Below are 16,080 nucleotides of genomic sequence, written 5' to 3'. Positions count from 1 at the left end.
TGGATGGATGGATGGATGGATGGATGGATGAATAACAGTTTTCCCCTTTATAGAAACATAGAAACATAGAAGTCTGACGGCAGAAAAAGACCTCATGGTCCATCTAGTCTGCCCTTATACTATTTCCTGTATTTTATCTTAGGATGGATATATGTTTATCCCAGGCATGTTTAAATTCAGTTACTGTGGATTTATCTACCACGTCTGCTGGAAGTTTGTTCCAAGCATCTACTACTCTTTCAGTAAAATAATATTTTCTCATGTTGCTTTTGATCTTTCCCCCAACTAACTTCAGATTGTGTCCCCTTGGCCTTGTGTTCACTTTCCTATTAAAAACACTTCCCTCCTGGACCTTATTTAACCCTTTAATATATTTAAATGTTTCGATCATGTCCCCCCTTTTCCTTCTGTCCTCCAGACTATACAGGTTGAGTTCATGAAGTCTTTCCTGATACGTTTTATGCTTAAGACCTTCCACCATTCTTGTAGCCCGTCTTTGGACCCGTTCAATTTTGTCAATATCTTTTTGTAGGTCCCTTCAAGTCACTGACCCTTTAAGTCACTGGTCACTCTGCCCAATCCAAGTGCTGAATGGTTGCTAGGTTACTTGCTCCTCCTCTGGCCAGCCGCCTCTGAGAATAACCTTGGTTCCCACAGGAAAACTTTATTCTTTTGGCTACAAAACCCCATCTAACTGTATTTCCCTCCCGCCACTGCTGCGTAGCAGCCCTGAAGCTTCCAAGAGGACTTTGGCCAGTTTCACTTCAGGATTGACAGCCTATTGACTTGGTCTTGTCCAGATCAGGGGAGTTCAGATTTTTGGTCCCAGTCCTTCACACCTGGTGCACCAGTTGCGACCCTATTTGGACCGGGAGTCACTGCTCACAGTCACTCATGCCCTCATCACCTCGAGGTTCGATTACTGCAACGTTCTCTACATGGGGCTACCTTTGAAAAGTGTTTGGAAACTTCAGATCGTGCAGAATGTGGCCGCGAGAGCCATCGTGGGGCTTCCTAGATTCGCCCATGTTTCTGCAACACTCCATGGTCTGCACTGGCTGCCGATCGGTTTCCGGTCACAATTCAAAGTGTTGGTAATGACCTTTAAAGTCCTACATGGCATTGGGCCAGAATACATCCGGAACCGCCTTCTACCGCACGAATCCCAGCGGCCGATAAAGTCCCACAGTGTTGGCCTTCTCCAGGTCCCATCGGCCAAACAATGTCGTTCAGTGGGGCCCAGGGGAAGAGCCTTCTCTGTGGCGTCCCTGGCCCTCTGGAATCAACTCCCCCCGGAGATTAGAACGGCCCCCACCCTCCTTGTCTTTCGCAAATTACTCAAGACCCACCTTTGTCGCCAGGCATGGGGGAGTTAAGATATTTCTTCCCCTAGGCCATTACAAGTTATGCATGGTATGTTTGTGTGTATGTTTGGTTTTTATAATTAGGGTTTTTAGTTGTTTTATTAAATTGGATTGTTACATATTGTCTTTTACCATTGTTGTTAGCCGCCCCGAGTCTGCGGAGAGGGGCGGCATACAAATCAAATAGATAGATAGATAGATAGATAGATAGATAGATAGATAGATAGATAGATAGATAGATAGATAGACAGACAGACAGACAGACAGACAGACAGACAGACAGACAGACAGACAGACAGACAGACAGACAGATACCAGTGGATAGATAGATGATAGATAGATAGACAGACAGACAGATAGACAGATAGATACCAGTGGATTGATAGATAGATAGACAGACAGACAGATAGACAGATAGATAGATACCAGTGGATAGATTGATGATAGAGAGAGAGAGAGAGAGAGAGAGAGATATCACTTGATTTATGAGTGCTTAGATTTCGCAGCAGTTCTTCCTACAAACTTTTTTTTTCCCCTTCTCAGATTCTCGGGATAGGAACCAAGCGTTTGTTAACCTTAACACACAGGGCTCAAGTCAAGCGCTTCACTCAAGATTTACTAAAACTTCTGAAGTCCCAGGCCAGTAAGCGAGTTGTAGTCAAAGAATTCCTCCATGCTTATCACTGGTAGGTATGCATAAGCTGTGGCAAGTATCTTTTTTGCATTACCAACTGCAAATGTAAAAAATATCTTTCTTAGATTTTTTTCTTTTTTTAATTTAGCAGCTTGGGGTTTAAAATGAGCCCATTTTTTTTTTCTCCCTGGTTTCTTCTCCCTGAATTAAAATCATCTAAAAATCAACAGTCAGTTTTAGAGGGTTACAGAATAGAAGGACTTGAAATGAGTTGATTTTAAAATTTGGCTGCTGTTAAAGATGAACAGAAATGGGCCAATTGAGGAGGGCTCTTCCTAAATACCTCCAGGCTGTTTTCCTTTTTTAATTATTACTATTTTCATCAAACTACCGCCATCATTCCGGAATCTTTAACCTGTAGGCAGTAAACTGCATGTATCCTAAAGTGAAAATTTACAGAAATACAGTGATACCTTGTCTTACAAACTTAATTGGTTCCGGGATATGGTTCTTAAGGTGAAAAGTTTGTAAGACGAAACAATATTTCCCATAGGAATCAATGGAAAAGCGATTAATGCGTGCAAGGCCAAAATTCACCCCTTTTGCCAGCCGAAGTACCCATTTTTGCACTGCTAGGATTCCCCTGAGGCTCCCCTCCATGGGAAATCCCACCTCCGGACTTCTGTGTTTTTGCAATGCTGCGATTTCACTGAGGCTCCCCTCGCTGGGAAACCCCACCTCTGGACTTCCGTTGCCAGCGAAGCGCCTGTTTTTGCGTTGCTGGGATTTCCCTGCTGGGATTCCCCTGCAACATCACAAAAACACGGAAGTCCAGAGGTGGGGTTTCCCGTGGAGGGGAGCCTCAGGGAAATCCCAGCAGCACAAAAATGGGTGCTTCGCTGGCAACGGAAGTCCAGAGGTGGGGCATCCCAGCGGCGGCAGTGGGTTTGTAAGGTGAAAATAGTTTGTAAGAAGAGGCCAAAAAATCTTAAACCCCGGGTTTGTATCTCGAAAAGTTTGTATCACGAGGCGTTTGTAAGACGAGGTATCACTGTATCTTACAGCACTCCAGTAAACAAATAGCTGGAGAAACAATTGTTACATTTCAAAAAAATATTTTTCTCGGGACTTTTAACCCTCAAAATAAAATGTGTTGCTGTTATTTTTTGGTTTCCAGCAGTGGCTTATTGGGGGCCAGTAGAAAGCTTCCATTTTGTGCTTGCTTAGCTAGTTCTACAGTCCGATCTTAATGCGGGTTTTTTTTTTCCTGAGTGCTTTTTCTGCATTATTAATCTTGTAGGTGTTTCTCGAAAGACTGGGACGTCACAGAATATGGAGTGTGTGAATTGGTGGATCTAATATCCGAAATTCCCGACACAACGATTTGTTTGTCTCGGCAAGATAATGAAACGGTCATTTGTATCCCGAAGAGAGGTATGTTGCCGTTTGTAGAAAACTTCAGTAAAACTTTTGTATCTCTTTCGCTCAGCTTTGCTTGTCAAATAAAGTGGATACAGGCACTTCTCAACTTAAGAGTTTGTTGTTTGTTGTTTGTGACTGTTCAAAGTTACTGTCAGGGTTCCAAGTAACCCCCCCCAACCAGGAAGGATTTCGAGGTAGGCATTTCCTCAAAGAATAGAATAATTATAATAGAATAATGGAATGGAATGAAATAATAACGGACTGAATTCAATTGAATTGAATTTTTATTGGCCAAGTGTGATTGGACACACAAGGAATTTGTCTGGGTGCATATTTATTTATTGATTGATTGATTGAATTTGTATGCCGCCCCTCTTCATAGACTCGGGGCAGCTAACAACAACAATAAAAAACAGCATGTAAATCCAATACTAAAACAACTAAAACAAACCTTATTGTAAAGCAAACATACCATGCATAAATTGTAAAGGCCTAGGGGGAAAGAGTATCTCAGTTCCCCCATGCCTGACGGCAGACGTGGGTTTTAAGGAGCTTACGAAAGGCGAGGAGGGTGGGGGCAATTCTAATCTCCGGGGGAAGTTGGTTCCAGAGGGCAGGGCCGCCACAGAGAAGGCTCCTCCCCTGGGTCCCGCCAAGCGACATTGTTTAGTTGGCAAGACCCGGAGAAGACCCACTCTGTGGGACCTAACCAGTTGCTGGGATTCGTGCAGCAGAATGCGGTCCCTGAGATAATCTGGTCCGGTGCCATGAAGGGCATTATAGGTCATAACCAACACTTTGAATTGTGATCGGAAACTGATCGGCAACCAATGCAGACTGCGGAGCGTTGGTGTAACATGGGCATATTTGGGAAAGCCCATGATTGCTCTCGCAGCTGCATTCTGCACGATCTGAAGTTTCCAAACACTGTTCAAAGGTAGCCCCATGTAGAGAGCATTACAGTAGTCAAGCCTCAAGGTGATGAGGGCATGAGTGACTGTGAGCAGTGACTCCCGGTCCAAATAGGGTCGCAACTGGTGCACCAGGTGAACCTGGGCGAACGCCCCCCTCGCCACAGCTGAAAGATGTTTCTCTAATGTGAGCTGTGGATCGAGGAGGACTTCCCCACAGCAATTAATAATAATAATAATAATAATAATAATAATAATAATAATAATAATAATAATAATTGTGACAGTCCTGAAGGGATGAAGAAAAAGATGGCCTGCAGGGCTGACAGTTATTATTATTATTATTTATTAGATTTGTATGCCGCCCATCTCCGAAGACTCTGGGTGGCTCACAACAATAGTTACAATAGCAATAAGCAAAGGTGGCTTACCGCAACCGTCATAGCATCTCCATGGTCCCATGATAAATTCAGCTGCTTGGCAACAGATTCATGTTTACGACAGTCGCAAAGTTCATAGGATAGCAATAGAATAGAGTAGAATAGAATAGAATAGAATAGAATAGAATAGAATAGAATTTTATTGGCCAAGTGTGATTGGACACACAAGGAATTTGTCTTGGTGCATATGCTCTTAGCGTACATAAAATAAAATATACATTTGTCAAGAATCATGTGGTACAACACTTAATGATTGTCATAGGGGTCAAATAAGCAATGAAGAAGCAATATTAATAAAAATCTTAGGATACAAGCAACAAGTTACAGTCATACAGTCAACGTGGGAGGAAATGGGTGATAGGAATGATGAGAAAAACTAGTACAATAGAAGTGCAGATTTAGTAGAAAGTCTGACAGTGTTGAGGGAATTATTTTTTTAGCAGAGTGATGGCGTTCGGGGGGGGAAAACTGTTCTTGTGTCTAGTTGTCTTGGTGTGCATTTAGACTTATATACTGCTTCACAGTGCTTTACAGCCCTCTGTAGTTTACAGAAAGTCAGCCCTCATTTTATCGATCTTGTAAGGATGGAAGGCTGAGTCAACCTTGAGCCTGGTGAGATTCGATCTGCCAAACTGCTGGCAGCCAGTCATCAGCAGAAATAGCTTGCGCTACTGCACTCTAACCCATGCACCACTAATCCCCCCCTTTGCAACCACCTGACAAGTGATGTCAGTGGGGGAGCCAGATTTTAGTTCGCAGCCATGTTACTAATTTCACAACCGCAGATATTCACTTAACAGCCGTGGCAAGAAAGGTCATACAGTGGGGCAAAACTCACTTAACAACGATCCCCCTTAGCAATAGAAATGTTTGGGCTCCACTGCAGTACGTTAAGTCGAGGACTTGCCTGTGTTGTGACAAAATAAGTAGAATGCTTGGCTGCATGGCTAGAGGTATTCAATTCAATTCAATTTATTAGATTTGTATGCCGCCCCTCTCCGAAGACTCGGGGCGGCTCACAACAACGATAAAAACAATATTATAATGGCACAAATCTAATATTAAAAATAACTAAAAACCCCATCATAATTAAAAACCAAACAGCACATACGTATAACAAGCAGGAAGAGGGAGATTGTGATCCTGCTGTATGGAGCGCTGATGAGACCCCATTTGGAATACTGTGTCCAGTTCTGGAGACCTCACCTACAAAAAAGATATGGATCAAATTGAACGGGTCCAAAGACGGGCTACAAAAATAGTGGAAGGTCTCAAGCATAAAACTTGAAAGACTTCATGAGCTCAATCTGTAGAGTCTGGAGGACAGAAGGGAAGGGGGGGGGGGGATTGTAACATTTAAATATGTTAAAGGGTTAAATAAGGTTCAGGAGGGAAGTGTTTTTAATAGGAAAGTAAACACAAGAACAAAGGGGCCCAATCTGAGGTTAGTTGGGGGAAAGATCAGAATCAGCGTGAGAAAATATTATTTTACTGAAAGAGTAGTGGATGCTTGGAACAAACTTCCAGCAGACGGGGTTGGTAAATCCACAGGAACTGAATTTAAACATGCCTGGGATAAACATAGATCCATCCTAAGATAAAATACAGGAAATAGTATAAGGACAGACTAGATGGACCATGAGGCCCTTTTCTGCCGTCAATCTTCTATGTTTCTATGAAATGTCAAAGGAGGAAGTGGCTATTCTCAAGAGTGGTTAAAGATCCAGGAGACAAATGTGTCCATCGCCTGCTGAGTTTCCAGGGGAAAAAAGATTGCCCATTTTGCTAGGCAGGCTGTTACTTTATTGATCGGCGAGGTTTATTTATTGTCTCGATTGACTGGGACTGTAGCTAGTGAGAAGATAAAGCTATTTCCACCCTAATGGACTTCGGAATAGACTGTCTTTTAAAAGAGTTCAGTTGTGGGAAGCCACGTGGCCTCTACTCTCTCCTCCAACCCCCTTTTTTTCTTTCGCTCTATAAATCTTTCCAAAGAGAGTCCATAAAAATCATGCTTGCCAAAGGCTGGATTTAGAAAGATGTCAGCGAGACTGACAGTTTTAAGATTCTCTGTTAAATTCCTACAGGAAAGGCAGGAGGCCAAGCCTGGGGCATGAATGAACCCCTGGAACGTAACAAAGAGACGAAAGGAATAAATATAATCCCGGAAATTCAGAAAATGTTGCAGATGTCAGTGCTTTTTATAACCAGAATTCAATTGGTTTGATGGCAGAGAATGAAAAGCTGGCTTTAACCTGATTTCATCTGAAATTTTCACTCTATATCAGTGTTCCTTAATTCTATTCTTTCTTTTTCGTGATCCCCTTTCTAGTTTTAAAAGTTATGGAGGCTTTTTCTTGTATGGCTGTATTTACTGATGTTTGTTATATTTTTAAATTTTTTAAATGTCGCAGTTGTAGAATATTTATTTATTGGGTCGTGTGAAAATAGCAATATTAAATCCGGTAGATGCCGATATGAATGCAATATTTTGCACAGAAAAGCCATATATTTTAGCAGATAAAAGATACAGTGTTCCCTCAGTTTCGCGGGTTCGAACTTCGCGAAAAGTCTATACCACGGTTTTTTTAAAATATTAATTAAAAAATACTTCGCGGGTTTTCCCCCTATACCACGGTTTTTCCCGCCCGATGACATCATATATCATCACCAAACTTTCATCCACCTTTAATAAATATTTTTTTAATAAACTTTAATAAACATGGTGAGTAATAATCTAAATGGTTGCTAAGGGAATGGGGAATTGCAATTTAGGGTTTAAAGTGTTAAGGGAAGGCTTGTGATACTGTCCATAGCCAAAAATAGTGTATTTACTTCCGCATCTCTACTTCGCGGAAATTCGACTTTCGCGGTCGGTCTCGGAACGCATTCCCCCGCGAAAATAGAGGGAACACTGTAATGCTGAGAAAAGTGACCTGAGTGGAGTTTAAAATCTTTGAAAATATCTTCAACGTCTAGCAAATAACTTTGCTTGCGGGAGTCAGTTTGTTGTAGTCGTTAAGGTGTTGACCTAGAAAGATAACAATGGGTTGAAGTCCTGTCTCAGACACAAAAGCCAACCGGGTGACTTTGGACAATTAGCTGAGTTCTAGTCTCCCCCCCCCCCCTCCAAATAGCATGAAAGCAGACTGGGTGACTTTGGGCCAGTCACTTTCTCCCCCTCTAACCCACCTCACACTTGTTTTGATTGGTGGGGGAGAAACAGGAGGATGGAGTGTTCCATATTTTCAACACCTTTATTTATTTATAAAAATTAATGAAAGTGGGATGCAAATAAATAAATTTAACTTTTTGCGGGGCTCCGAGAGCAGCCTGGCGGGAAAGGCACGGGTCCTCAGACCACGTTAAGAAATGTTGCTAAACATGCTCTTTTTCCATCTTTAGAACGCACCAAAGAAGAAATTGAAAGGACGAAGCAGTTCTGCAAAGAAGTGATTGATCTGTTGCGCCACCAGCCCTATTTCCGTATGGCTTTCAACAAATTCATCCCGTCCTATCACCATCACTTTGGGCGCCAGTGCAAACTGGCCCACTACGGATTTACCAAACTACTTGACCTTTTTGAAGCCATACCTGATGTCTTACAGGTAAGTAGTAAGTAGATAGATAGATAGATAGATAGATAGATAGATAGATAGATAGATAGATAGATAGATAGATAGATAGAGGATAGATAGAGGATAGATAGAGGATAGATTGATAGATAGATAGATTAGATAGATAGATAGATAGATAGATAGATAGATAGATAGATAGATAGATAGATAGATAGAGACTAGATAGATAGATAGAGGATAGATAGATAGATAGATAGATAGATAGATAGATAGATAGATAGATAGATAGATAGATAGATAGATAGATAGGAGTAATTAGCCTACAATCCTAAAGATAAAGGTTTCCATCTCACAGCTTTAGGGACGGTGCTCATCTCCATTCAGAACCAAAGAACCAGCATGTATGGTCGATGTTTGACTGAGTACGATTGATTTTTAATATGGGGGATCTTAGGTTAGTTACCTAGTCTTAATTAACTGGATTTAGCTATTGTATTTTACTGCTTTTTATTATATGTTGTAAGCTGCCCCGAGTCCTCAGAGAGGGGTGGCATATAAATCCAATAAATACATGGATGGATGGATGGATGGATGGATGGATGGATGGATGGATGGATGGATGGATGGATAGGCCAGTCTGCTATCTTTGTCCTTCATAGCTTTTGAAAGAAAAAGCCACTGAGCTTTGGATCCTACAGTTGCTCTCAGTATTCTAGCATTGCCTTCTCCGTTCGCTCTTAATTAACCCAAGCCGACATTCGCCTCCAGGTCCTGGAATGCGGCGAGGAGAAAATCCTGATGCTAACGGAGACCGAGCAAGTCAAAGCTTTAGCTGCCCAGTTTGTGAAGCTGCTCCGTTCGCAGAAGGACAAATGCCTCCTGATGGCAGACGTCCTTGCCGAGTATGCGAAAACGTTCGGCTACCCGTTGCGTCTCCAGGACTACGACGTCGGCTCCGTTCTGGCTCTGATGCAGAAAATTTGCCATGTCATCAAAGTAGGTTTTCAGGTGCTGTGTAAGGAAAAACAACCTGATTTTTTTCGGGGGGCTTATTATATTGGATGGCTTAGTGCTCGTTATGGATTGTTTCTATTTTGTATATATGTAAATAGTACTTATTAAGCATAACTAAGTCTGTGTCTTTTTCTTTGGCTGTACCACACATCCACACTCTGTTAAAATTCTCTGCTCAGTGTATGTCAAAGGTCTCATAGCCTAGCTATACCGAGACATACCAACAGTGAGTAGAATAGAATAATGAATAGAATAGAATAGAGAATACAATAAAATACAATAGAATACAATAGAATATCAGAGTTGGAAGGGGTCTTGGAGGTCTTTTGGCCAGCCCCCTGCTTAAGCTGGAAACCCTACACTACTTCAGGTAAATTGTTATTCTAAATTCTCTCATCCCCATCTTGTGTCCTGCTCCTAGAATTCCCACCTGTTGCACAGGGGTGAAATACTACCAGTTTAGCCCAGTTCAGGATTACCGCTAGTGGCGGCCAACAGTGGCGTTTGAGAGAACTGCTAGTGGTGGCAGTGCAAGGCTCCACCCACCCACCCAAACGTTACCATTTTCTTTTTTTTTAAACACTCCACGCATCATGTGCTAAGCCTTCTGCGCATACGCAGAGGGTGAACAAGCACGCACAACAGTGATGCACGCGAGCGGAGTGGGCGCTTCCAAACTGGTAGGGAAGGTAACTAGATTTCACCCTGTTGTTGTAGCTCTGGCACTTATGGGACTTGTAGTCAGTAGGGTGGAAGGCTGATATTTATTTATTTTATTTATTTATTAGATTTGTATGCCACCCCTCTCCGCATACTCGGGGCGGCTCACAGCAGTGACAAAAACAATATACAATAACAAATTTATTTATTTATTTATTTATTTATTTTGTCCAATACACAATGAGGGTTTTAGTGAGTATATATCAATATACACATAGTAAAATACATGATGAAGGTTATAGAGGAGATACTCATAGTAAAATATATCTAAGAAAGAATAGAAAAGAAGATATAGGAATAGAATATATAGGAATAGAATATATAGAATATAGTAACAGAATCTAAAATCTAAAATAACAATTTTACATTAAAACCCCCTAAAAAAAACCTTATATAAAAGCATACACACAAACATTCCATACATAAAACTACATAGGCAAGGGGAGATGTCTCAGTTACCCCATGCCTGACGGCAGAGGTGGGTTTTAAGAAGTTTACGAAAGGCAAGGAGGGTGGGGGCAGTCCTGATCTCCGGGGGGAGCTGGTTCCATAGGGTCGGGGCCGCCACAGAGAAGGCTCTTCTCCTGGGTCCCACCAGACGACATTGTTTAGTCGACGGGACCCGGAGAAGGCCAACTCTGTGGGACCTAACTAGTCACTGGGATTCATGCGGCAGAAGGTGGTCTCACAGATATTCTGGTCCGGTGCCATGAAGGGCTTTATAGGTCATAACCAACATTTTGAATTGTGACCGGAAACTGATCGGCAACCAATGCAGACTGCGGAGTGTTGGTGTTACATGGGCAAATTTAGGAAAGCCCATGATTGCTCTCGTAGCTGCATTCTGCACGATCTGAAGTTTCCGGACACTCTTCAAAGGTAGCCTGATAGCTGGTGTCTCTTCTTTCAATTCTTCCAGGTGGCCGATACCGAATCTGGGAAACAACTTCAGCTGATCAATAAAAAATCCCTCCGGACTCTCACGTCACATCTTCTGGTGCTTCTCATGACCCTGGACGAAGCCACCATGGTTTCCGTGAAGGAGCTTAAAAGGCGTTACGAGGTTGTCCAGGGGACTGTCCTGAACCCATGTGAATACGGCTTCATGACCTTTATCGAGCTTCTGATAAGCGTGCCTTATTTTATCGAGGTGAGAAAAAAGATAGCTGGGCTCTTAGCACAGAAGCCGTGGAGAGCAAAGGGCCCTTCGGGCCTCCAGTCCCCAACAGTTATCATTTCAGTTGTCACTATGTATAGACCTGGTGCCAAGGTTCCAGGCAACATCTGAATTAAGTCAGAATCCGAGTCAAAGTAATCCTCAAAATTCCAATTTATTGCCGGAGCCATCCTGGCACCTACACTGGGAAATCTGAATCTGAGTTTCCCACCCAGTTGAAAGTTCACATCCCTAGTCCCCACCCACCCACCCACAAACTTGTCACGTTGCCCACTCAGATTGTGCCAGCTTGGCCAGTCCTCCTTCCACTTCCGCCCAGGTGGATGGGCATAGGATGTCCTTGAACCACTCGAAATAATACTTTGTGGCTTCATCTGTTCCTTCATAAAAATCACCCCTCCCAAGTTTTATTTTATTTTTATTCATTTTATTTATTTGTATTTATTTATTTATTTTGTCAAACAATTATAGAGTGGTAATTTGTAGAAATAAAACATTAGATAAGTATTGATAAAAAGTAACAAAAGAAGACAATAGGACAGGGACGTTAGGCACAGTGGTGCGCTTATGCACGCCCCTTACAGACCTCTTAGAAAGGGGGAGAGGTCAATTGTAGATAGTCTAAGGTTAAAGGTTTTGGGGTTAGGGGAAGAAACCACAGAATCAGGTAGTGCATTCCAGGCGTTGATTACTCTGTTGCTGAAGTCGTATTTTTTGCAGTCAAGTTTGGAGCAGTTGACATTTAGTTTAAATCAATTTCGTGCTTGTGTGTTGTTGCGGTTGAAGGTGAAGTAGTTGTTAACAGGTAGGACATTTTCATATATGATTTTATGAACATTAATTAAGTCAGAATGGAGACGACGGAGTTGTAAGTTGTCTAAACCAAGAATTTCAAGTCTGGCGGAGTAAGGTATTTTGTTGTGAGAAGAGGAGTGAATAGAATAGAATAGAATTTTTATTGGCCAAGTGTGATTGGACACACAAGGAATTTGTCTTGGTGCAGATGCTCTCAGTGTACATAAAAGAAAAAGATACATTTGTCAAGAATCATGAGGTCCAACACTTAATGATTGCCATAGGGTACAAATAAGCAGTCGAATCATATTAGGAACCAGTCAATATAAATTGTAAGGATACAAGCAACAAAGTCACAGTCATTTGTAGAAGGATGATGGGAACAATGAGAAGATTAATAGCAGTGTAGACTTAGGAAATAGTTTGACAGTGTTGAGGGAATTATTTGTTTAGCAGAGTGATGGCATTCGTGGAAAAAAACTGTTCTTGTGTCTAGTTATTCTAGTTGCTTGTCAGAAAGGGCACAGAAGGGGATCACAGGACCCCTGGACAGCACAACTGTCATAAATATGAGCCAATTACCAAACTTCCAAATTTTGATCACATGACCACAGAGATGCTGAAATGGTCGTAAGTGTGAAAAACAGTCATAAGTCACTTTTTTCACTGGTGGTGTAACCTCGAACCGTCACTAAATCAACTTTTGTAAGCCGAGGGTTGGTTGGTTGGTTGGTTATTCATTCATTCATTCATTCATTCATTCATTCATTCAATTTTTATGCCGCCCTTCTCCTTAGACTCAGGGTGGCTTACAACATGTTAGCAATAGCACTTTTTAACAGAGCCAGCCTATTGCCCCCACAATTCGGGTCCTCATTTTACCCACCTCGGAAGGATGGAAGGCTGAGTCAACCTTGAGCCGGTGATGAGATTTGAACCGCTGACCTTCAGATCTACAAGTCAGCTTCAGTGGCCTGCAGTACAGCACTCTACCTGCTGCGCCACCCTGGCTCATACCCTATTATTTATTTATTATTATTTATTTTTATTACTTAGATTTGTATGCCGCCCCTCTCCGAAGACTCGGGGCGGCTCACAACATGTAAAAAACAAATCATAAGCAATCAGACAGATTTAAAATATTTAAATACCCTGTTTCCCCCCAAAATAAACATCCCCTGATAATAAGTCCAATTGGGCTTTTCAGCGCATAGCAGTAAAGCCAAGGGCTTATTTCAGGGTTCAAAAAATTATAAGACAGTGTCTTATTTTCGGGGAAACATGGTAGTTCATAACTTGAGAATATTATTTCTTTTGTGGAAGCATGAGGGCTAGTTACATGGGAGTCCCTTTTTTTGTCCCCTACAGGTTTTTATTGATGGTGATACAGAATATGTGAAGCTTACAAACCTGTATATTTTTGCGAAGAAAGTACGATTGCTGCTTCACACCTACCATTACCAACAGATCTTCCTCCATGAGTTCTCATCAGCCTACAGCAAATACACAGGAGAAACCATTCATCCCAACACCTATGGCTACAATAACATTGAGGAACTTCTAGGGGCAATTCCATCGGTTTGTAGCTCCTGGCTTTCTCTTTTCTCTTAAAATGTGCAGGATTCTTAACAGTCCAAATTATAGTTTCCCTTAGTCATCCTGTTCTGTCGGGCTCTCTGGTAGACTCCTCCCAAAAATTCACAGGTACAAATGTCAGACACACGTTTGAAAATTCAAAACAATGTTCTTTATAATGAAAATTCACTTAAACCAAGCCCTGTTTTGGTATAGCAAAGAGCACTCCTCTCCAAACAAACTGGTAATTTGTACAAGTCCCTTATCAGTTCTGTGATACTTAGCTTGCAGCTGTGAGGCAATTCACAGTCCTTCTTCTTTCACAAAGTGAAACACACTTTGCTCTGTTTAGTTTCAAAGCGGGGAAAAATCAGCACACAAAAGGTCAAAGTCAGTAAAGCAGTCACAAAATACAACGATCAGATAGAAACATAGAAACATAGAAGTCTGACGGCAGAAAAAGACCCCATGGTCCATCTAGTCTGCCCTTATACTATTTTCTGTATTTTATCTTAGGATGGATATATGTTTATCCCAGGCATGTTTAAATTCAGTTACTGTGGATTTATCTACCACGTCTGCTGGAAGTTTGTTCCAAGGATCTACTACTCTTTCAGTAAAATAATATTTTCTCATGTTGCTTTTGATCTTTCCCCCAACTAACCTCAGATTGTGTCCCCTTGTTCTTGTGTTCACTTTCCTATTAAAAACACTTCCCTCCTGGACCTTATTTAACCCTTTAATATATTTAAATGTTTCGATCATGTCCCCCCTTTTCCTTCTGTCCTCCAGACTATACAGATTGAGTTCATTAAGTCTTTCCTGATACGTTTTATACTTAAGACCTTCCACCATTCTTGTAGCCCGTCTTTGGACCCGTTCAATTTTGTCAATATCTTTTTGTAGGTGAGGTCTCCAGAACTGAACACAGTATTCCAAATGTGGTCTCACCAGCATTCTATATAGCGGGATCATAATCTCCCTCTTCCTGCTTGTTATACCTCTAGCTATGCAGCCAAGCATCCTACTTGCTTTCCCTACCGCCTGACTGCACTGTTCACCCATTTTGAGACTGTCAGAAATCACTACGCCTAAATCCTTTTCTTTTGAAGTATTTGCTAACACAGAACTGCCAATACAATAGTCAGATTGAGGATTCCTTTTCCCCAAGTGCATTATTTTACATTTGGAAACATTAAACTGCAGTTTCCATTGCTTTGACCATTTATCTAGTAAAGCTAAATCATTTACCATATTGCCGACGCCTCCAGGAATATCAACCCTATTGCACACTTTAGAGTCATCGGCAAATAGGCAAACCTTCCCTACCAGACCTTCCCCTATGTCACTCACAAACATATTAAAAAGAATAGGACCCAGAACAGACCCTTGTGGCACACCGCTTGTAACCTGACTCTGCTCAGAATACTCGCCATTCACAACAACCCTCTGGTGTCTATGCTTCAGCCAGCTGCAAATCCATTGAACTATCCAGGGATTAAGTCCAATCTTCACTAATTTATCTATCAGCTCTTTATGTGGAACCGTATCAAAGGCTTTGCTGAAGTCCAGGTAGGCAATATCCACGGCACCACCTTCATCCAACACCTTTGTGACATAGTCAAAGAAATCAATGAGATTAGTCTGACATGATTTGCCTTCAGTAAAGCCATGCTGATTTGGGTCCAATAATTTATTGTTTTTTAGGTGCTGATTTATCCTCTTTTTCAGTAGAGTCTCCATCATTTTAACGACAACTGATGTCAAGCTAACTGGCCTGTAGTTACCAGCTTCTTCTCTACTGCCCTTCTTGTGGATAGGCACAACACTTGCCATTCTCCAATCCTCAGGAACATCTCCTGTTAACAAGGATTGGTTAAACAAATCAGTCAGGGGGGTAGCAATGACAGATCTGAGTTCTTTAAGAACTCTGGGGTGGATGCCATCTGGACCCATTGCCTTATTTATCTTTAATCGTTCAAGTTCTTCTAAGACATCGGCTTCTAAGATCACTGGAGCTGAATCCGTACAGTTGGAGGCAATGCTATATCCCTCTATAGTATTATTTTGTAAGGTGTCTTTTGAGAAAACTGAACAGAAGTAGCTATTGAAATGGTCAGCGATCTCCTTATTCCCATTAATGCATGTATTTTTCCCGGTACTAAGCTTCGTGATGCCGCAGTTTTTCTTCTTCTTATCACTAATATATCTGAAGAAGGTTTTATCCCCCTTCTTTAGAGATTTGGCAATTTCTTCCTCTTTTGAGGCTTTAGCAGCATATATTATCTGTTTCGCCTCCTTCTGTCTCATTTTATACACCTCCCTATCAGCTATACTTCCAGACTCTTTATACCTCCTATAGGCAGCCTTTTTTTCATTGACTATAGTCCTTACATCATTGCTAAACCATAGCGGTTTCTTCTTCCTTTTACCTTTAGTTATTTGTCTTA

The 16,080-nt window shown here is 41.6% G+C and overlaps 1 protein-coding gene across 1 annotated transcript in view; it reads left to right on the top strand.

Annotated features, from left to right (window-relative positions):
• The window catches only part of MARF1 (meiosis regulator and mRNA stability factor 1), a 53,960-nt gene that overhangs the window by 25,925 nt on the left and 11,955 nt on the right, over window positions 1–16,080 (top strand). The window contains exons 11-16 of the mRNA XM_070760232.1: window positions 1,908–2,050; window positions 3,299–3,432; window positions 8,177–8,379; window positions 9,118–9,345; window positions 11,003–11,233; window positions 13,424–13,633. Coding sequence (XP_070616333.1) covers window positions 1,908–2,050; window positions 3,299–3,432; window positions 8,177–8,379; window positions 9,118–9,345; window positions 11,003–11,233; window positions 13,424–13,633 — 1,149 coding nt within the window. The remainder of the gene's footprint in view (window positions 1–1,907; window positions 2,051–3,298; window positions 3,433–8,176; window positions 8,380–9,117; window positions 9,346–11,002; window positions 11,234–13,423; window positions 13,634–16,080) is intronic.

Source organism: Erythrolamprus reginae, chromosome 9 (genome assembly GCF_031021105.1).
Source record: "Erythrolamprus reginae isolate rEryReg1 chromosome 9, rEryReg1.hap1, whole genome shotgun sequence".
Classification (NCBI taxonomy): domain Eukaryota; kingdom Metazoa; phylum Chordata; class Lepidosauria; order Squamata; family Dipsadidae; genus Erythrolamprus; species Erythrolamprus reginae.
The sequence above is the reverse complement of the archived record's forward strand: the minus strand, read 5'-3'. Positions and strand labels throughout refer to the sequence as shown.